General features: G+C 58.4%; 3 protein-coding genes across 13 annotated transcripts in view; 2 read left to right on the forward strand and 1 right to left on the reverse strand.

The window, feature by feature from the left end:
- The window catches only part of MYL9 (myosin light chain 9), a 9,007-nt gene extending 6,094 nt beyond the window's left edge, over positions 1–2,913 (forward strand). Inside the window, exons 3-5 of one of the 2 annotated variants that reach the window (XM_015647847.2) lie at positions 536–739; positions 1,764–1,925; positions 2,067–2,913. In XM_015647847.2, the coding sequence (XP_015503333.1) occupies positions 556–739; positions 1,764–1,925; positions 2,067–2,239 (519 nt within the window). In that variant the 5' untranslated portion in view covers positions 536–555 and the 3' untranslated portion in view covers positions 2,240–2,913. The remainder of the gene's footprint in view (positions 1–535; positions 740–1,763; positions 1,926–2,066) is intronic. The other variant, XM_015647848.2, reaches the window with a different exon arrangement.
- Positions 2,914–6,883: 3,970 nt separating this feature from the next.
- TGIF2 (TGFB induced factor homeobox 2) lies at positions 6,884–14,576 on the forward strand. 2 transcript variants are annotated; one of them, XM_015647056.2, is made up of 3 exons: positions 6,884–6,970; positions 8,744–8,979; positions 12,237–14,576. In XM_015647056.2, exons 2-3 carry the CDS (start codon positions 8,779–8,781, stop codon positions 12,765–12,767), a joined length of 732 nt encoding a protein of 243 aa, XP_015502542.1. In that variant the 5' UTR covers positions 6,884–6,970; positions 8,744–8,778; the 3' UTR covers positions 12,768–14,576. The 2 variants fall into 2 exon arrangements, with proteins under 2 accessions (XP_015502542.1, XP_015502541.1); XM_015647055.3 differs by lacking the exon at positions 6,884–6,970 and adding an exon at positions 7,777–7,933.
- A 2,643-nt stretch (positions 14,577–17,219) lies between these two features.
- Positions 17,220–21,451, reverse strand: part of DLGAP4 (DLG associated protein 4) — a 127,635-nt gene continuing 123,403 nt past the window's right edge. For all 9 annotated transcript variants that reach the window (XM_015647434.2, XM_015647436.2, XM_015647435.2 and 6 more), the window contains 3 exons: positions 21,225–21,316; positions 19,956–20,108; positions 17,220–18,899 (listed from right to left, as the gene is read on the reverse strand). In XM_015647434.2, the coding sequence (XP_015502920.1) occupies positions 18,684–18,899; positions 19,956–20,108; positions 21,225–21,316 (461 nt within the window). In that variant the 3' untranslated portion in view covers positions 17,220–18,683. The remainder of the gene's footprint in view (positions 18,900–19,955; positions 20,109–21,224; positions 21,317–21,451) is intronic.

The following is a 21,451-nucleotide window of genomic DNA, read 5'->3' on the forward strand; positions in this document are numbered from 1 at the left end:
TGATGGATGGATGATGGATGGATGGATAGATGGATGGAGGCACATGGGAGGCAGTGGTGTGTGAAGAATGTACCCAGAGCAGATAACCCCTTTGTGCTGGGTGCTTGGGCTGCTTCTGCACCTGCTGGAGCAAGGGGAGGTGGAGGGGCATGGCCACAGTGGCTGAAGTGCCCAGACATCCATCCCCATGGCCCCAGGACTGGCACCCGGCCGGGTGCTGGGCTGGGCATCTCTCCCTGTGCCCAGGGATGCAGAGGGGACAGGCAGCAAGTGGGTTTGGGGCCTTCCTGCAGCCCTGGGGGCAGTCCTGGGGAAGGGGTGCTGGTGAGCACTGCCTGCTCTGTGACTGCCCATGGAACTCATCACAGCTCAAGTCCTGCCCTTCCCCACGTCTGACCCTGTGACCTTCGCATCTCCCTGTGTTGTCCAAGTGTGTGACAGCTGGGGAAACTGAGGCATGGGACCGGAGGTGCCGGGGCAGTGTGTCCCTGCTTTGGCTCCCTGTCCCCAGCCCTCCTGATGCTCCTGACCCCAGGTACTCCCCCAGCCACCAAGATGTCCAGCAAACGTGCCAAAGCCAAGACCACCAAGAAGCGCCCCCAGCGCGCCACCTCCAATGTCTTCGCCATGTTCGACCAGTCGCAGATCCAGGAGTTCAAGGAGGCCTTCAACATGATCGACCAGAACCGTGATGGCTTCATTGACAAGGAGGATCTGCACGACATGCTGGCTTCCCTCGGTGAGGACACCCTGCCCCCACAGGTCCCTCTGCCCCCAGAGCCACCTGGGGAGCGGGAAGGGCTGCAGGGTGACCTCATGCCCTCACCCAGTGCTGGACACTGGCTGTGCTGGGATGCCTCCTAACCTGGGGGGGATTTCTCTGCTCCACCAGCTGACAGAAAGGGTGTTTGTGAGGTGTCTGAGGGCAGCAGCTCTGTGTGCTCAAAGGCACACTCACTGGAAGGAAAGAGACCCTGGGGACTGGAGAAGCTCTGCCCTGGAGTGTTTGAGTAGTCTCACCCCAGAAAGTCCCTGAAGCTGTCCCATGTGGAACAAAGCCCTCCTGCTGCTCTCAGCTGGGGTGACAGAGGCTGCTCCCCGTGCTGGTGTGATACCTGGACTGGTTGAGGCTTGCAGTGGTCTGTACCCACTCCCTGCCCCAAGCCATTCTCCTTTGCTGCACACCATGGGTCCTTCCTCCCACTCCCTGTGGTACCTCCACTGCACTTTGGGAAGTCTGTCAATGATTGACCTGGCAGCCAAACCTGTTCTGGAGGTCCTGCCCGACCATGGGAGGGATCTCCCTCCTCCCAGGGAGCCTGAGCTCTGGGAGCAGAGAGGGGCCGGTGCTGGGGGCACGGAGCTCAGCAGAGCAGCTGAGCCATCCCTGGTGCACCCACAGTGGGAGCAGTGCTGGGGGCATCAGCAGCATGAGGCTTGACATTACTGCCCCTCTCCTCAGAACTGTCAGGGGGATGGGAAAAGCCATGGGTTCCATTTCAGTAACCCCCAAATTAATTACTGCACCTCCCCCAAGGCAGAGCTTGTTCCCAGCTGTGGATGAAAGCATCGGGAGAGATGCTGAGGAGGGAGCACTGGGCACTTCAGAAACTGCCTTCCCATGTTGGTGGGGTGGGTGAACAAGAACCAGCAAATCAATTTGCAATGGATAAAAGCCATTCCAGCTGTTTGCATGTGCTGACCCCGAGGATGGGAGCTGGGGGAGCAGGGCCCTGCATCCATCCCCTGCCTGTGCCCCACAGGGAAGAACCCCACTGACGAGTACCTGGAGGGGATGATGAGTGAGGCTCCGGGGCCCATCAACTTCACCATGTTCCTCACCATGTTCGGGGAGAAGCTGAACGGCACCGACCCCGAGGACGTGATCCGCAACGCCTTCGCCTGCTTTGACGAGGACGCGTCAGGTACAGCACGGCAGGAGGGCTGGCCTCGCCCTGGAGCAGTCCCCAGGCAGCTGGGGTGGGGTGTTTTTGGGAGAGGGGGAAGGTGCCGTCCCCAGCCCTCCTGCTGCCCCCTGCTAACGCTGTCCCCTGCCCTCCTTGCAGGCTTCATCCACGAGGACCACCTGCGTGAGCTGCTGACCACCATGGGGGACAGGTTCACCGACGAGGAGGTGGATGAGATGTACCGGGAGGCGCCCATCGACAAAAAGGGCAACTTCAACTACGTGGAGTTCACCCGCATCCTGAAGCATGGGGCCAAGGACAAGGACGATTAGAGCCCAGGGTCACTCACCCCTTCTGCCTCATCCTGTGCACACCCCCTGCCCCTTGGTCCCCCTTGCTGCCCCACAGCAGATTCCTCCCGTGGGAAACACCTCCCAGGACCATCACCCTGCATCAGGACACGCTTGGAGGGGACACACTCCCATCACTGTGCTGCTGTGTGCCCATCCAGCCCTCCCCTCTCATCACCTCTCCCACCCACTGGGTGCCCCAGCCTGCCTGTGAGGCCCCCTCCAGTAGCCACTGACCCCCTCAAAGCCACCATGCCACTGATCCCAGGGCTGGGGTGAGCATCCCCTGCTGACCTGCAGGGATTTGGGCTGGCTCCAGCCTGAGCGAGCCCCATTCAGGGCCATTGCACAGAGCAAAAGCCTTTCTCCCTCTCCTCTCACATTCCCCGTTCAGGAAAGAACCCCCACTTTATTCCTCCTCCCTGGCTGTTTTATGGCTTTAGAGCCTGAGATCTGAGGGATTCAGGAAGCTGAAGGGGTGTATAAAGGCTGATGGGTGTGACAGACGTGTGCTGTGTGTGGCTGTCTCGGGACCAGTTCTGGGCTGTGCCCGGGGCTTTGGGAAGGTGGGTTTGGGCACTGCACCTCCTCATCCTGTCAGCCAGGGCCCTTTCCAATGGGCAGCCTGTTTTTGAAGGCAAATTGCTCTCAAATGATGTAAAATTAGTTTGAGTGTAATTTTCTGTCTTAGCTGGTGGGCTGAAGGTCGTTCTGTCCAGCCCCTGTGACAGGATGGGCTGAGAGACACTTGGCAAGGTGCCAGCCATGCTCCCCACATCAGCTGGTCCAGGGTCCCAGGGGCTTGGCCACCTTTCTGTGCCACCCTGGATGGGTGGGGGGGAAAGAAACAGAGGGGATAAGAAATGGAGAGGGGGTTTGTCCCCTTGGTTTGGTTATTTGTCACCACCCTGACAAGGCTGTGTGGGCAGGGGTGCTCCCACCCTGTGAAGCTGTGGTCTTAAAATGCTGCTTGAAGCCTGCCCTGGAGGGCAATTTCCAGCAATTCTTTATTTAAAATGGGGGGACAAACCTACAAAACCTGCTGAGGGCACAGTGCACAGCAGAGTGCTGGGAAGGCTTGGATAGGGTCGTGGGATCTCCATGGGCATGTGCTGGGATCAGAGGCATCAGAGACTTGCCAGGCCCAGGTGATCACCTGGGAGATGATGCATGAATCAAAAGCTTCTTCTTGGTCTCAGTGCTTCTATTTTGCAGGCACTACCAACACCAGGAAAAAAGGAGCTAAATTGTCAGATGTGGAAGAGCTGAACCTGTGATCTCCAGGGAGTTCCCCAGGGTCAGGGTTTGTGCTCTTCAGCAGCAGCCCCAAACCAGCCCACCTCCAGCCTCATGGGTACCAAGCTTCTTCCCTAATTCACTGCTGTGCCAGGGAAAGCCTACAGTTCTCCCACTGCCAGAAAGAATTCCCAGGTCTGAAGGCTTCTGGAGGCCTGGATGCTTTATAAAACCTCCTTCACTGGAACACACAGCAAAGTGAACATCCCACAGGTAACACTTTGGGCAGAGGAGCTGATGCTGGAGCTGTGGACAGATTGGCTCCTGGGGCAGCTGCATCCAGGAGTGATGTTCAGCCCTCTGACCCCAAGGGATCACCTTGAGTGACCGGCCCAGATTCCTGCAGTACCAGGAGTGGGATGGACCCACTGCTGGTCTGAGCTGGGAGCTGCCACAGGCTCCAGTGTGGGGCTCTCAGAGGTGCTGCCTCAAGCAGCTGCCAAAACTGCTCAGTCTGAGCTGCCTCTGCACTGGTGTGGCTGTGGTGGCACTGTTGGACTTTCAACCCTGAGGCAGCAAAGCTGAACAAATTTGTTATTGGACACTGGGGTATTTATGGGAAGAGTAAATAAGCTTATTCCACTGGCACAGGTTTCCCAGAGCAGCTGTGGCAGCCCCACCCCTGGAAGTGCTCAAGGACAGGTTAGACAGGACTTGGAGCAGCCTGGGATAGAGGAAGGTGTCCCTGCCATGGCAGGGGAAGGGATGAGATGAGTTTTAAGGTCTCCTCCAACCCAAACTATTCTGGGATTTGGTGAATCTGCGAAACCCCAAAAGTATCTGGGCTCACGTGAACCTCCTGAAGTTCAGGCAGGCCAAGTGCAAGGTCCTGCAGGGTCAGGGCAGCCCCAGCAGCAGCACGGGCTGGGGGCTGGGGGGGTTGGGAGCTGCCCTGGGGGATCTCCTGGTGACAACTGGATGTGACCTGGCCATGGGGACTGGCAGCCCAGAAAATCAACTCTGCTTGGGCTGCATCAGACACAGCAGAGGCAGTAGGTGGACCTGACCTGACTCTTTTCAAAGGTATTATATAGCAGCAAAATTAAGACATTCATTTCAGAAGTGTTTACCTGGGGCCAGGTTAGGTGAACCTTTTGGTAAGTCTAGAAGAGCTGCTCCCAGTGCAGAAATGTCTCCTGAGCTCACAGGGCCCCTCCTGTGTGTCACTTTGTGCCCGTGGCCCCTGGGGCTGTCCCTGACCCCATCCCCTCTGCAGCCCCACCCTGGGTATTTATCCCCAGGGATGAGATGCCCTGAGCGTGCTGTGCTCCAGGCTGGGCAGTCCCAGCTCTCTCAGCCTCTCCTCATGGCAGAGATGCTCCAGCCCCTCCATCCTGGCCCATCATGGCCCTGTGCTGGGCTCTGTCCAGTCTGTCCCTGTCCCCTGTACTGGGCTGCCCAGCTCTGGGCCTGGGCTGTGACACAGCTCCCAGTGCAGCCCAGAACCCCCTGACCCCGAAGTTTTTGCTTTTCTCCAGTGCTGTGAGCTCTGTCCTGGTGTCCCCACACTTCTCTTGCCATGTCCAGAGGGTTAGAGGAACATCAGAGAGGAAAAGGGTACAGCAGTGCCTGCTGAGAGAGGGTCTGTCCTGCCTTACGGCCTCCAGGGAGGAAACAGAGCAGAGCTTCCATGGGAAGGGGCAGGAGGAGATGGAGGGGCTGCAGTGCCCAGAGAGGGGCTCCAGCCCAGCTCCCAGGACCAGCCCTGCCGGGGGAATCCCAGCCTGCAGCAGTGGCCCCAAGGGCAGGGCGGCAGCAAACAGCCAACACAACCACCCACAAATCCAATTTTCCTTGCTAAAAGTGCAGATGGAACATCAGAGGGTGGGCAAAGGATGGAGAGTCCAGCCTGGGAAGTGTGATACTCTGGGAGGCTGTCGGGATTCCAGCTTTCCCCTGGGAGTTCCAGCTTCCCCTGGATTTCCAGCATCCCCCTGGGGTTCCCAGAATCCCTCTGGGTTTCCAGCATTCCCCCCTCAGGCTCTTGTTGGCTGATTGTTGTTCAAATTGCCGAAGTTTAATAGTATTATCATGTCAATGGGCCCGGGCAGGGCTGAGCCTGGACAAGCTCGAAGTGGGAAGGGCAGGAAGATGCACCACAGCCCCTTCCCTGGCCCCTCACCCCAGAGGCTCCTTATTCCCCATCACCTGGGAGCTCTCTGGGGTGCCAGGCTGGGCTTGCCCAGGGATTTAGGTTCCTTCCATGCTCTGCTCAGGCACCCAATGGGATTTTTCCAAAATTACTTCCCCACTACCAGTCCAGGGAGCGAAGGCAGGTGGAGGGAGCTGGAGGGGGGCTGAGCCGAGGGACATCTCCCGGTTGTCTCAATTTGGTGGAAGACTAAACCAGCATTTTCCAAAAGCTGGGAGCAAAAGTAGATGGCTCAGGAGGACAGTCCTGCTCGGGCACTGTGGCTGACACAGACCCCGGGCAGGGTCCAGGGCGTGTCTGGGCTGTCCCACCCCAGGCTGCAGAGGGAGCAGAGGGGGCAGGATGAGCCCACCCTGCCCGGTGATGGTTCACAGCGGGCAGGAGCCAGCCAGGGGACGCTCCCTGCCCTGGAGTGACCCTGCAGAGGGTCAGAGCTGCTGCCAGGGCTCCCCACAGCCCAGCTGTGCTTCACCAGCCCCTGCAGCCTTGGCATTAATGCAGCCATAGCAGGCTGGGGCACAGTTCCGCTTAGGTCGTGGAGGATTTAGAAGCAACAAAATAAATGATTTAAGGAGTTCTCCTTTTTCTTTTTCTATTTAATCCCTTATTGCACCACACATCCTGCTTTTCCCAGACCAAAAGTCGACCATGAGAGAAGAGGTTTTGTAGTTTTTTTCAATACGTGAATTCCCATTTTCTACCCTGCAAGCAGCAGAAAGGGGAGGGAGGGGAGCTGTAGCACAGCCTGCAGAGGAGGGAGCTGCCCCTGAGGCAGGGTGACATCAAGCCAGGTCTTCATGGGGAGAGGTGGAGCAGGACCCAGTGACTTTTGTGTCCCAGCAGCACACAGGTCCTTGGGGGATGCCCACGTGTGTGCTTGGCCTGGCAAGGATGAGTTGTGGATGTGGCCATGACATTCTGAAAAGAACATCCCCAAGAGATGTCCTCCCAAGACAGGGGTCTCTCAGTGGGCAGGGCTCTGGGCTGGCTGCAGGACACAGCTGTCTTGGCTTCCCATGGTGGCATTTTCTCCATCACAGGCGCTGGGACATGGCACCACTGCTCAGAGCAGCTCCTCTCTTCCCACTGAGGAAGACACCACTCCATGGATGGACACATCCCCTTGGGCTCCACTGAGCACCTGGCAGAGGGTGACAGTGCAACCCAGCCCCACATCACAGAGCTCTGGTGAGGAAACTCCAAGCTCGCTACATCCTGGAGCAGCAGCACATCAACAGAGCAATTTGGTCTCCAAAATTCTGGAGGTGACTGTGGGCTCTGCTGTGGTCATGGAGAGGCACAGGGAGAGCAGAAGGGCTTCCAGAGACCTTGGCCAGTCTGATGGCCATGGCATAGCAAGGGCTCCACCTGGTTCTGTCTCGGTCACCACCATGGCTTGGAAACACCTTCCTCTGTCATGGGAGCAGTGATGCGCTGGGCTTCTGATCTGCTAATGACCAAATGAAGCACTGGTGGAACTTCAGGGTGCTCTGAGGTCCCCAGGGCTGTCACCCACACCTGCCACTGCAGTTCCTGTCCCAAGGCCTGCTCCTGTCCCCTGCCCACAGACACGGGTAACCCCTGGGGCTCAGCTACAGGATTCAGTCAGGGGGAAGGAACTTGTGCAGTGCCTTGTGGGGCACCTCTGTGTGGATGTCCCTGGGTGAGAGTTCCAAAGCGGGTGTCCCTGGGTGGGTTTCCCCATGTGGGTGTCCCCAGGTGAGCATCCCAGGCTGGGTGTCCCAGGCTGGGTGTCCCCAGGGCTGTTTGTCCCCACGTGGGTGCCCGTGGCTGGGCGTCCCCGGGGGTGCCCCTGTGCGGGTGCAGCCCCACGGGGGGAGCTTCCACGGGGGGCCGGGCGGGTGCGGGGGCTCCGGGGCTCTCCCTGTCCCTGCCCCCTCCCGCGGGGGCCGTGTCCGGCAGCGGGGCCGAGCCCGGGGGGCCGCCGGCGCCAGGTACCGGCCGGGACTCCGCGGGGCGGGGGGGCCCCGGTGCCCGGTGACAGCCGGGGGCGGGCGGGCCGGGGCCGGGGGCGGGGGGCCCGGCGAGTTCCTGCCTCCTCGGGAACAAAGGGAACTCTGTCTCGGCATCTGTCACCGCCGCCCACCCAAAACTTTCCGCCGCGCCCGGCTGCCCGCCCGCCGCCGCGGGACGGCCCCGCACCGGCCCCGGCAGCGAGACCCCGGCGCGGCCCATGCGAGCTCCCAGGCGGCGGCGGCGGCCCGGGGGTGAGCGCAAAGATGGATCCCGGGGGGCGCGGGGGGAGCGGGGCGGCCCCCGCCTTTGTGCGGGACGGAGCGGGACGGGCCGCGCCAGCGCCTCCCGAAGTTTGCGGGAGCCGCGGGCGGGGGTCCCGCCCGGCCCCGCCGCAGCTCGGAGTTACGGCGGAGTTTGCCCGGCCGGGGATAACTCGGGGCCGGAGTGCGGGGCCGGGGCCGCTCTCCGGCTCCTCTCTCCCCCCGCCGCCCGAGGGGGCCGCGGCCGCCGCTGCTCCGCTTTGTGTCGGCGGCCCCGGCTCCTCGCCGCCTGTTGCGGCCGGAGGGGCGACGGGGCCCGGCCCGCATCGCTCCGCAGCGCCGAGCCCCGGCCCGCAGCGCCGAGCAGAGCCCCCGGCCCGTGACAGCCGCCCCCGCCTCCATCCCCGCCGCACAATGACCCCGCGTGGTTCCTCTCCCACTCTCCAGCTCCGGCCTCTTTCTCCTGCTGAGATTGTTTTTGTTTTTAACTTCCCCTCCTCCCACCCCACCCCGTGCTTGATTTTTTTATTTTTCCCCCCGCTGCGGTGCCCCCCGAGCCCCGAGTGCCCCCGAGCCCCGTGCCGTGCGCTGAGCTCCTCCGCACCCCGGGGCTCTGTTCGGTGCCCCTGTCCCGGTCGTTTGTTCCACCCCCCCCACCCCGGGATCTCTGCCTCGGGATTCCCCCCAGGCGGGCCCGAGGGGGTGAGACCCCCGTTGGAGGCGGGGGGAGGTCGGTGGGAGGCCCCTTCCCCTCCCCCGACCGGACACCGCCTGAAGCTCCCTTTGGTTCCCCTTCTCCAGGCTTCAGCCAGGGGGGTCCCGCGGGCAGCTCCACCATGTCGGACAGTGACCCGGGGGACGAGGACGGCGCCATATCCCCTGACCCCTCGCAGTGCAAGAGAAAGAGAAGGGGTAACCTCCCCAAGGAGTCGGTGAAGATCCTGCGGGACTGGCTGTACGAGCACCGATTCAACGCCTACCCCTCGGAGCAGGAGAAGCTCAGCCTCTCGGGACAGACCAGCCTCTCCGTGCTGCAGGTAGGAGCCAGCACCGCTGGGGACACTGCCAGCGTGCGACAGGAGAACCCCACCGAGGATCCCAAAGAACTGGGCAGGCTGGGATCGTTCGTCACTGAAGGGCAGCGAGGAAGCGAGGGAGGGGATGTTCAGGCACCTGTGTGAAGGGAGGGTCTCTTCTGGGGAGTCGTCTGAGCCCCGGGGACCAGCTCTGCTGGAGCAGAACATTTTTGGCCGGCTGGAAAGTGGAGGGACTGGAGTGAGGGCAGGCTGAATACCTTGTTGTCTGTAAAAGTTGCACAAATGGGAGGGTTTTGGGGGATGCTACTTTATCCTGTCCCCCTGGACACCCCCAGCAGAGGCCAGGATGACCATCCCCTGCACACAGAGCTGGGCAGAGAACAGCCCTGGGGCTGGGCAGGACCAGGAGTTGGACTTGATGATCTTTGTGGATCCCTTCCAGCTCAGGATATTCTGTGACTTTAAGCAGGAGTGAGAAGCTAGGCTGTACTTTGAGCCCCCTGGGCTGTTCAGTGCTGGCTGGCCCACCTGTTCCCAGTTACACCAGCTCCATCCAGGGGAGCTCTCTCCAGGAATCTCCCTGTCCTGCTTCTGGCTGTGGGCTCATGTTCTCCGTGTGGCACCATGGTGGGTGCCCAGGCAGGAGCCCTGGACAGCGTTGGGGCTGAGCAGGGCTTGTCCTTCCCACTCTGGTGTGGTCCCTGCCTGTGTTTAGGGTGTCTGGGAGGATCTGTGTCCATGCACAGCCTGGTGCCCTGGGCCCCATGCCCCTCTCCCATCCTGATGGAGTGTGGGCTTCACTCTGTTCTCTGGATCTGGGGTGCAGTGGGGTGCAGGGCAGCAGGTGAGGGCCAGTGGCTTTGCTCCTCTCCCAGAGCTTCCTCTGTACCTCTGGCTCCTCTCCCTGTGGCTCAGAACACTGAGTGTGGGCAGGGGCTGTCTCCTTCCCCTCTTCCTGGCCAGCAAGGCAAACCTGCTCTTTCATTTTAAAGTGTTTTTTTAAGTGTTGGCTGTGCCACAGAATTGTCTGGCAGCTGCTTGGGGGACAGGCTGGAGCTCTGGGATGGGCTTGAGGCTGAGTGTCGGGAGAGCAGTGACAGGCCTGGGGCTGTGGGCACTGGGCTTGTCCTGGCCCAGGTTGGCATGACAGTGCCTGGCACACGGGGGCTGCCCCAGGGCTCAGGTGGGACTGGCAGGTCCCTGTGAGTGCCTGAGCTCTGTGGGACCCAGGAGGGGGTTGGCACACTGGTGGGCTCGTGTTGAGGTGTGGCCCTGCTGATTGTTGTTTGCCCCAAGTGACCCCCACAGGCAGTGTGTGCCCCCTGCACTCACTGGGCAGGGGGTCCCTGCCGAATTTCCCAGTGCCAGTGCAAGGGGATGCAGCAGAAATCCTCTGCCTGTTGGGGTGGAGGAGTGGGACACCCCATGGTGTGGCTGTGGGGATCAGTTCTGCTCATCAGACCCCTCCAAAAAGCCTCTGGGATGCAATGCTCTGCCACAGCCACACCTTCCCCCAGTTGTTTCTTTGTGCACCCCCCTGCTGCTCCAGGGAGCTGAGGGGCTGGAGCCAGGCACTGGTAGCCAGGGATCAGGGAGAGCAGGAAGCCTTGTGCCTCCCTTGCAGGAATTCCAGTGCTAGGAAAGTGGCACCTGCTCCCACTGAGGCTTCCTGGACAGCAGCAGCTTTCCAAGCCTGTGCCCTGCTCTGGGATGGATGGGCTTTCCCCCTCTGGAGGAGATGCTGCTCTCACAGTGCTGGGGGGGACAGACACTGCCCTAAGGGACAGAACGGGGTGTGCTGGTGGGAGGGAAAGGGATGGCCATGACTGAAAACCAATAAAATGCTTCAGAGCCAGAGCATGTCCCAGCTGTGACAGTGCCTGCAGTCACAGTGGCTGTGTGTGCCCATCCCCATGCTGTGCTCTCCAATGGGAATTGAATACTGGAAGGAGCATGGTGGTGGGGACAGGCGGGATTTTGGGGAAAGCACTGAGGAGCTGGGCTTTTTGTTGGGAGTTCCTATCTTTGGTTGGGGATCACAGTGGTAGATGGCCAGGATTATGTCAAGGGAAGCCAGCTAAGGCTTGCAAGGGAGGGGGTTTGGAACAGAAAAGGGAGTAAGACTGGTGTATTTGAGGGTTTTAATGCCAAATATTGTCTTAAAGAAAAAATTGAGAACTGAGGTCTTGCTGTCATTGAAGTTGCGGCAAGTTCTCTCTCCTTGGGGAAAATATTTTCCATTGCTGCTGATTTAGGAAAGATCACTTTTCCCCCCTCTTGATTTATTCTCTTCTAATTGTTTTCTAGAAGGCAGTTATTTTAGTGTAGCATTTTATATAAAGATGCTGAAACAATCCATGGCCAAGGCTCAATAATGGCAAAGGGCTGCCAGATTTGCTGTGCAGATGCTTGGGAGTGCCTTTAGCTCTTGAGCTGCGGCCCTGCTCGTGGGCAGAGGCACAGGAAGGTGTGTCTGCTGCCCCGTTCCTGGCCCTGTTAGGGGCTGAGAGGCTGCAGCTCCATCAGCTGATGGTTTCTAGGGTTTTCCATCCGTGCTGTTCTCCTGCCATCCGGCTGCTCTGGCAGCCTCGGTGCTCCCGTTCGGGTTGGCAGCATGTTGGCACCGGCAGCAGTGTGGAAACAGGGCTGAGCTCCGGGATGGGTCACTTGGAGAAGGAAGAACCATCCCCACCCTGTGCAGGATGGGCTCTGGGCGGGCTCTATGCAATGCCATGCATGGCCTGTGCCTGGGGAATGCAGGAGCTGCGCAGTGCCTGCAGTACTGCAGCCGGGACCTCGGGGCTGCAGTGGGGGCACAGCGCTGAGCCCGTTTTTCCCTGGGGGCCAGCTCTGCTCAGGGGCAGCACAGCAGCTCCTGGGGCTCCGGGCAGTGCTGCTGTGCTGGGGCTGGCTCGGGCCCAGGGCTGTGCCCGCTGCCGTGCTGGGAGCGGAGCCGGGGGCACGGTCCTGCCCAGGGCCCGGCAGCGCTGCGGGGAGGAAGGGCAGCCCCGGGCAGGCGGTGCCAGGCAGGAAGCAGCCGGTGTTGGGGTTTCCGTGGCTTCCAGCGCTAGCTGTGCCTCTCTGGAGCCCCACGGGAAGGAGGTGCAGGGCTGAGGGGAGACCTGAGGCGGTCCGGGCTGTGTGGGAGCCGCTGGCCTGCGCTGGGGGTGCTGCTGTCGGAGCCGGGGCAGCCGCTGCTGCTTTGCCCCGGGGCTGCAGCCCCCGGCTGACCCCAGCGGGCCCCTCTCTCCTCACAGATCTGCAATTGGTTCATCAACGCCCGGCGGCGGCTGCTCCCCGACATGCTGCGCAAGGACGGCAAGGACCCCAACCAGTTCACCATCTCCCGCCGGGGGGGCAAAGCCGGCGACGTGGCCGTGCCGCGGGGCGCTGCCGCCGGCTCGGGGGTGCTGGTGGTGCCGCCCGCCAAGGTGCTGTCCATGTCGGTGTGCCCGCAGGTACTGTGCCACCCGGCGCGGGCGCTGGCCGTGGTGAGCGCCCGCAGCCCCGACTGGGAGAAGCCCCCCGGGCCCGAGGCCAGGGCGGGCGCGGGGCCCGGCGGCGGCAGCACCCTGACCCTGCTGGCCCGGGCCGAGGCGGGCAGCCCCACACCCGGACTCTTCAACACGCCGCCCCCGACGCCCCCCGAGCTCTTCGGGGACGACTTCAGCAGCTTCCAGCTGCTGGTGGAGGTGGCCTTGCAGAAGGCGGCCGAGCTGGAGCGGCAGCGGCAGGCAGGACAGCTGCCCCTGGCTCCCCACACCGAGCCCCCCGGGGCCTCCAAATAACCCCGGGCCGGGTCCCGCAGGGTGCCCTTCCCCGGGGGTCCGACCCTCCCGGTCTCCACCTCACCCCCACAGCCCATCCCAGGAGCCGCTCTGGTCTCTTCTCGGCAGCCAAGGCGGCAGAGGAAGGCCTGTCCCACCCCGCCATCCTCCCGCTGGAGATGCCCTGGCTGCCGAGGACGGTGCCCCGGCTGTGCAGGGACCGCCGTGCCCAGAGCTCGGCGCTGGCAGTGCCCTGTCCCTGCTGTATGGCCAGAGCGGGCACTGGAGCTTCCCTGGAAAACCTGCTGATTTCTTCCTCCTCCTGCAAACGAGGCTCCAGCCAGCACCGTTTCTTCAGGGAGACAGAGAGAACCTATTTTTTTAATGCCAGTGTGTATTTTAAGGACTGTGGATGAAGAGCTTTGTCTCCCAAATCTCTGATCTTTTCCCCCTCCCACCCTTCCCCCCGGCCCCCCTTTTGTTTCTGGGGGGCCTTTCTGTTTCCTGGTGCTGGCCGGGGGCCCTGCCTTGCCCAGGGAAGGGCAAAGGATGGATGAACTGGAAACATGGATTCTGTGGCATTTTATCATGGAAAAATAGGAGCCTCCTCTTCCTTTTTAGGTTGTTCTGGATGCTGCCAGTAGAAATCTCTATGGTGCTGTTTAGCAAGTTTTCTGTTGAAACATTTTCCCTTTAATTGTGATTTATTACATGATTATTACTTTCTTTTCTTTTCTATTTTTTTTTTTTTTTTAAATCTATAAGCATTTCCACACCTTCCCTGTGTTCCCCTCGCATTCATGCTGAATGTGTGCATGCTGTGCCTGGAGCTCATGGCCAAGCCTGGGCAGAGCTGAGACTGTGAATTTTGTCCCCGACTTCATTTCCTTTTTTTATTTTATTTTATTTTTTTTTTCCATAAACATTTGGAAAGAGGCGTGGTGCGGGCACGGCTGTGTGAGTCCTGCAAGTGCAGCGCGGGGTTCCTGGAAAGCAGCGCCGGGCAGGCGGAGGATGGAATATTGCTCCGTGTCCCCTCCCGGTGTGGCTGTGCGGTGCTGGGGACCTCTAGTGACAAACTGGGAGCGGCCTGGGTGGCTTCTGGGCTCTGGTGGCTTCTGGGCTCTGGTGGCTTCTGGGCTCTGGGGCTGCTCCTGGCTGGGTGTCCCTGGGTGCTGTGCTGGGGATGCGAGTCAATGACCGTGCCCTGTCCCGAGGAGCACTGATGCTGTCGGTAATTAGGCAGATGAGTTGATGACTGGAGGGGCGGCAGCCGCAGGACTGGGGGAGGCTGGAAGGGAAAAGCACTGATTTGGAGGAGTGGTGTGTGTGTTCCCAACCTCCATTTCTTCAGAAGGAAGGTGCCGGGGCAGGGTGTGCTGTGGGAAGGCTTCCCAAGAGCGTCACCTTGGCAGGTGCCCTGTGCAGTGCTGGGGTGGCACTGGGGTGGCAGGGTGCCCATCGTGTGCCTCCCACCCCCAGGCACATTTCTATGTCCAGCCTTTCTTCGCCCTTTGTCTCCGTTCCAGGAAAGTCCTCGTTTCTGGGACTCCCTCTTTCACCTTGTCAGCCCCCTGCAGCTCTGTCCCTTGCCCCGGGGGAGGGAGAGGCTGTTTGGCCTCCTGCTCTCATCTTACCCCAGGCAAACTGAAGTGGTTTCTATCCCCCAGAGCTGTGCCTGTGCCAGGGGCTGCTGCTGCTGCCCTGGGATGGAGCAGAGAATTGGGAGGGCAGGAGGTTTTAGAATTAAATTTATGGAGAAATAACAAACTACTGTAAATATCTTTTTGTTTGTTTTTCTATTGTCAAATAAAAGTTTTTTTTAGTTTTGGTTGCTATTTTTAAATACGAGCTGTGTGTCAGAATGAACTGTGTCATTGTGGGTGCCTCACTTGGCTCTCCACCACCAGGAGAAACCCCTGGGCCACCCTGGAATGGCACCTGGGTGTCCCTCACCCTCCATGAGCTGCTGGGGCTTTGTGTTCGGGGTGAGAGATGTGGCGTGGGGCACATTCCCAGGGGGGAAGGGGGGCTGGAGCTCGGGCAGGCTCTGCCAGCCCAGCGTGGGGGTCTGCAGTGTGACAGGGGTCACAGCTGGGAATGTCACAGCTCTGCTGCCCCTCCTGCGGCCCCAGGCAGCACCTCGGGGCTCCTGAGCTGCACAGAAGGGCCCTTGTCCCCCGGGCAGGATTGGGGACCCTGGGCAGGTCCAGCAGAGCCCTGGGGACCTGCTCCCACCACAGCAGCTCCCGGGGGCTCAGGACACTGCTGAGGGACAGCGTGGGGACACACGGCTCACCCGGGGGTGGCACCGCTCCGATCTCCCTCCACCCCCTCCTCCATCTCCTCCCAGGGCATCTGCTGGGGCTGCTGGTCCAGGGGCTGGTGGCTCCGAGGGGACATCCAGTGGGACCCCCAGCCCTGTCCCAGCCCTGCAGCCCCCGGGCTCTGAGCCGGGCACACGGAACAGCCTCATTAATGCCACACTCTCAACACTCTCGTACTTAGCAGAGTGATTTGAGTTGGAAAGACCTTAAAGACCATTTAGGCACAGTCCCCTGCCATGGCAGGGACTCCTTCCACTATCCCAGGCTGCTCCAAGCCCGTCCAACCCGGCTTTGGGCACTGCCAGGGATCCAGGGGCAGCCCCAGCTGCTCTGGGCACCCTGTGCCAGGGCCTGCCCACCCTCACAGGGAGCAATTCCTTCCCAATATCCCATTTATCCTGTTAATCCCATCTCTGTTAATGTGACTCCGTTCCCACCCCTTGTCCCAAGTCCCCCTCCAGCTCTCCTGGAGCCCCTGTAGGCCCAGGAAGGTGCTCTGAGGTCTCCCCGGAGCGTTCCCTTCTCCAGGCTGAACATTCTCAGCTCTCCCAACCTTTCATTCTTGGAACGCCGCTGCCAGCCCTGCCCCAGCTCCCCCCGAGTGGCTTTGGCTCCGGGCCCCTCCCCGCAGCTGCCCCGCCATGGCCGGGGCGGGCCCGGGCTGTGCCCGAAACAGCGCACGGAGCGGGGACCGCTGCAGGCCCGGGGTCCCCGAGGGTCCCCGAGGGTCCCCGAGCCCCGGCTGGATGTGCGGGGCTGTGTCCGGGGATGCCCCGCTCACCGCGGGCACCGGGCCATGGCCGGGCGGGGCGAGCCGAGCCGGCGCCGCGGGACATTCCCGAAGGTTCCCGGGAAACGCTGCGGGGCCGGGGCTGCTCCGGGAAAGCCGCGGAAGGAGCCGGGAGAGCGGGGCTGCAGCGCCCGGCCGGGACGGGGACAGGGACACGGGACAGGGGAACATGGACCCCTCACAGGGACACGGGACACTGAGGCAGGGACGGCCCTGCTAGAAGAGCTGGGCACGGAGCAGGAGAGGCCCCGCCCCCTCCCGGCCGCCGTAGCGGCACGTGCTGCGCTGTGATTGGTTGATAGGACCCGGAAGTACTTTGACACGCAGCCACACCCCCTGTATCCTCTGGGGGCGGCCATTTTGTTTCACCCGCCATCTTATGGCAGGGCGCAGCCATTTTGTTTAACGTCACGCCGCCCTGTGATTGGCAGGCAGCCACCTCGTGACACCACCCTCCCCACGTGACCTCAGGCAGCCCCGTGATTGGCTGCCCGCATCCTGTGGGCCCAGACGGGTGGATACAAGGCGTGGGTATGAAATTATTTATAAAAGGGGTGTTAAATAGCTACAACAAATAGTTCTCTGATTTATAAAAGGCGTGTTTAAATATCTATAACACATTTCTGTTCATGTGTCATACATATTTATATGTATATGCATATAGACATATGTAACTCTACCTCTGTATTTGTGTATGTATTTTAATAGATGTAGGTGAATTTAAAATATTGCATTAATTATAAATTACAAAAACGTATTAAAATGAATTAATTTTTACAGCTTTATAAATTCACTTGCATGTTAAAATATATGCACATAAATATACAAATCCATATTATGTAAGAACATAAATATTTTCAGCAAGCCTTGCTTGCCCAGGGCAGCAAGGATCGTTTGAGTGCTCTGAGCAGCAGCTGGGAAGAGTAAATGATAAAATAATTAACCCCCACCTTTCCTTGATGTTCCCCTTCTCTACCAGAGATCCCAAAAGCTTCATCTTTACAATCTGCCCCAAAACTCAACAGCGCAACCCAACAATGTTTCTGTCCCCATGGCATCTTTGGGCCTCCAAGGTGAGTCCCAGCCCCGACGTGCCCACGAACCTGCAGGGCCAGCGACTCTCCCTTTGCCCTGGGCAGCCCTGAGCACAGCTTCCTTCAAGGACTTTCCCCAGTATCCAGCGTAAACCTCCCCTGGAGCAACCTGAGGCTGCTTCCCCTCGTCCCCTGGGATCAGAGCCTGACCCCCAGCTCCAGCCCAATGTGAATCCCAGCACAGCCAAGCTTTGGAATTCTTTGGCTGGGGCAGAGACCTCTGAGAGCAGCTTTCATGAACAGCACACAGTGGGCAGCAGGCATCATTCAGGATTTCACTTTTATTTATTTTTTGCCTTCTGGATCACCAACACTCTCACTGAAACCACTGGGATTCCACCTCCACCCCCATGACAGTAGCACACAATCTCCCAACTTGTTCAAACATGTGAAGAGGAAAAAAAACAAAACAAAAACCCAAAAACCCCCAAAAAACAAAACCCCCACAAAAAAACCAAACCCACAAAAAACCAATCCCCAGCAAGATCCCTCAGGATGGGACAAAAACCTTCAGTGTGAGAGGGTGGCAAAGAATCAAGGGGTGGCAGCTCTGGCTCCGAAGAGCCAGACCAGAAAGGAGACCTACAAAGGGGAAAAAAAATGGGCTAAAAAATATTTAGCAATCCTTCCTCTACCCAGAGAGCAGGGAGATAAGGAAAAAATAGTCATCTGCTTACACACAGGGTATATATTTTTACACACACTTGGACACACATCTAGATATAGTACATGTAAAAATATATGCTATACATCTGCCCACCCCGGCGGCGGCGTGGGCAGGATCCGTGTGTAGGAATTACTATACAGGTACTACTAAGTGTATATGTGCATATGTACACCCCTCCTCCTGGACACACCGACCCCACAGCCCCCACTGCAGCCCTCACCAGCAGCCAGCCAAGGAAAATGGTGTCGGAATGGGAGGAGGAGGGAAATCAGTGATGTGGCTCGTGCTCTGTGGTCCTTCAGCTCTGCTCCTGTGCCCGGAGCGGGGTCTGGCTCTTGGCAGCCCCTGCACCAGATTTATTGCACATTTTGCTTCTGGGCTGTGCTTCAACCCCACATTCCACAGCCCCGGCCTCCTCTCCCTCCAATAAACCGAGGATACGGCCCCTTGTGCCCGTCCTCCCCTGCCCCAACATCCCCATCCCAAGAACACAAAGGCCAGGAGGCTGCTGGCTGGAGAGGGCAGCAGGAATGACACACCACAGGTGTTCTCTGCGGGGACAGGGGGGTCCAGACACGGGAACCGAAACCATGCAAAGGGTGGGAGAATGGGAGCAGGAGGAGGGAAAAATAAAGGATGAGAAGGGCAGAACAGATCTGAGGAGGAGGAAGAACACAGCATGGCAAGTGCTCAAGGCTTCGTGTTTTCTTGTCCTCTTCTTGTAAACAAGCTAATAATTCTCATGAGATAGAACAAGTAAAAAGACTGAAGTTCCAAGTTGAGGGGCTGGAGTTCCCAGGAGTCTGTCCAGTCCATTCAGCAACACCACAGCTGGGGAAAAAACGAGGGGCATTTTTTTTTTGTTTGTTTGTATTTTTTGTGGTTTTTTTTTGTTAAAATCTTCATTACTTAAAGCTGAGAGAGAAAAAAAGCCAACTCAGGAGCCCTTTTCAAGGATGGCTCATTGTCTCTAGACTGAATAAATCACACTAGTTTCAAGAGAACCTTTTTTTTTCCATTTAATGACTTATAAAAGCCGCGGGCTGGCCCTGGCCAGGCTCAGAGGCGGGTCTGGGCCTCGGGGACGTAGATCTCGATGCTGTCAGCGCTCTCGGTGGCCGAGTTCTGCCGCACGGACGCCGCGCGCTTGGCCGCCATCAGCCGCTTCCGCGCCTCCTGACGCTGCTTGTCCGAGTCGGAGCCTTTGTCCCGGCTCAGCTGCGATTTGGACTTGGCCGGCTTCTTTGGCACTGGAGGGGGTGGTTTCTTCTCTTCCTTTAGGGAGACAGTAAGGAAAAACCCAGACCTGATATAAACGTGTGGAGCTGGGTGCCGGCTCGGCCCTGGCAGGGCCTTGCTGGAGGGACTGGGATCATGCTGGGGAGAGCAGCTCTGCAGCAAAACACCCCTCAAAATCTGCAGCCCTGGGTTCTACAATGAGCCATCCTGCATTTCATGGAATCACAGAATGTCCTGAATGGGAAGGGACCCACAACAATCATGGAATTACAGAATGGTCTGCAAAGATCATCCAGTTCTACCCCCTCTGCCATGGCAGGGACACCTTCCACTAGACCCTGTCCAACATGGCCATGGACCTTTCCTGGGATGGGAGTCCACAATCCAGAGGCTCATGATCCACAGCCAGGATCACTCATCCAGCCCTGGCATGACACCCTGTCTTTAGGAGTGATGTCCAAATGCCCCCTGAGCTCTGGCAGCCTCGGGGCCGTGCCCATTCCATAGGGAGCCTGGGCAGTGCCAGCACCCTCTGGGGGAAGAACCTTTTCCTGTTATCCAGCCTAACCCTCCCCTCCACGCAGCTTTCATGGTACAGGGCTCTTCTGGAATGGCCTGGAGTTCAGAGATTGTCTCATTCAGCTGTAGCTCAGAGCATAGCACAGGCAGCATGAAGACACAACTTGATGTGGAACTGCAAAATTTTAATAAGCCACCCTGGCCTGAGCCATGGTCCTCCCTACCCTTACTGACAGAGCCAGGACACCACCTCTCCTGCATTTTCCAAAGGTTCAAGTTGTTTTTTACATTACTTGGGTAGTTAAATCCATCTGCACAGTGCTAGGAACACTTGAGGCCCCTGCATCAGTGCTCACCACTCCGGGCTCTCTCCATCCAACACCTTTTCCCCTTGTGTAAAACTGTTCCCACTACTGCTCAAGAGGAATGGCCTTGGTGCCTTGTGAGGTTGTAAGATGACAAGTGCAGGATGGCAAAAGCCCTTGAGAGCATCTGTTTGCAGACAAAACCAGACCTCAGGCACCTCAAATGTGTACAAGGTGTTCTGGCCACTCCCCAGTGCCCCTCACTCACCTTCCTCTCCAGTGTCTCAGACAATTGCCAGCTATTAGCTTTGAGGTGGTACAGCTCATCAAACTTCATGCTGATGTCTTCAATGGACAACTGGAGGAGATCCCAAAATCCAGCCAAGTCCTGGGCTGTGGGTCTGGGATTTGCATTAGGGTTCTAGAAGGGGAAGCATTAAAAACACCATTTCAGAAAGAACACACCCAGCAGAGCAGTGTGCACAGAACCTTCACCCCTTTCATGTTTGCCTGCAAGCAAACACAGCGAGAACCCACAGGAGACACTGGCCCTAAGCATGGACACACAAAGCCATCATTTACAGCCCAAATGATTTCAGCCAAGCTCAAGAAGCAGGTCCTGACTGCACTCCTCCTCCCAGCAGAGTAATCCTGAACCAGACACCCAGTGCTGGAACTAACCCTACAGCAGGAACCTCCAACAGCACGTGCCCAGCGTGGCAATCAGAGCAACACTGGGTTCTTACACAGAGACCCTGATTTTAGGGAGGGAAATGATGGAAATTGATACCCAGCTCTGATGCCTGGATGTACAGCACTCAAGGAGCCAAACTGAACTTTCATGAGCAAAATTATTTTGCTACATTTCTGCCCAAAACAACCTGAAAGCATCAGTACTTCTCAGGCTGGGTTGAAAAATTTTAAGTAGCTTAAGTTTCTTCCAAGAACAGGATTTTCCCAGTTCCCAGAGAGCTGAACTACCACCACAAACCCTGGAGAACGTGGGATCAGATCCGAGCAGCTCACACAAAGCTCTGCTGGTGCTGCTGCTCCGCTGGGATCAGCACTTTACCCCCTGCTGCTCCTCAAGTCTCTTCAAGATTATTTTACATCTAAAGGGGAATTTGCCTCTGAGGAAGTTTGTATAATCCATGTTTCAATAAAGCTTGAGGGGAAAACTAAACCACAGATTCCATCAATGCCCATTAGCCCAGGTCAGCTCCGAGCAAGGGCAAACCCCCTGCATTCCCTTTCAGAGATCAATTCCCAGTGACCTGGGACAGTGTCACCAGTCACACACGCAAAGGGAGCATGTGTGGTCAAGAGCAGATTTATCTGGCCCAGCCAAACCCTCAGGGGTTTGTCTCAAAAAGCCCTTCAGAAGCAGGAGGCACCTCTGTGCTAATCCAGCCCTTCCCAGAGCTGCACTGGCTTTGTGTTCACAGGGACAGGAGCCTTTTAACACCTGACCAAGTCCTTGTAGTGCTGCTGAAAGAGAGGCATCCTCAGAAACCAGGAGAAAGAGATCCAGACTCACCAAGTTTTGTTCACAGAGGCCGTGGAATTGCTGGAACTTCTGTGACATTAGTAACTGTGCACTGCCCACTGCACTCAGGACTTTTCCCAAGACTGTGGGGGACCAAAAAAAAAAAAAAAAAAAGAAAAAGGGAAAAGACCTGAGTTGAACAGACTATTAATTGTAGCAATGAGCTCCAGCATTTCTGGAGCAAAGAAACACTCAAGTAATCAGAAAAGGAATTTCAG

Source organism: Parus major, chromosome 20, assembly GCF_001522545.3.
Source record: "Parus major isolate Abel chromosome 20, Parus_major1.1, whole genome shotgun sequence".
Lineage (NCBI taxonomy): Eukaryota > Metazoa > Chordata > Aves > Passeriformes > Paridae > Parus > Parus major.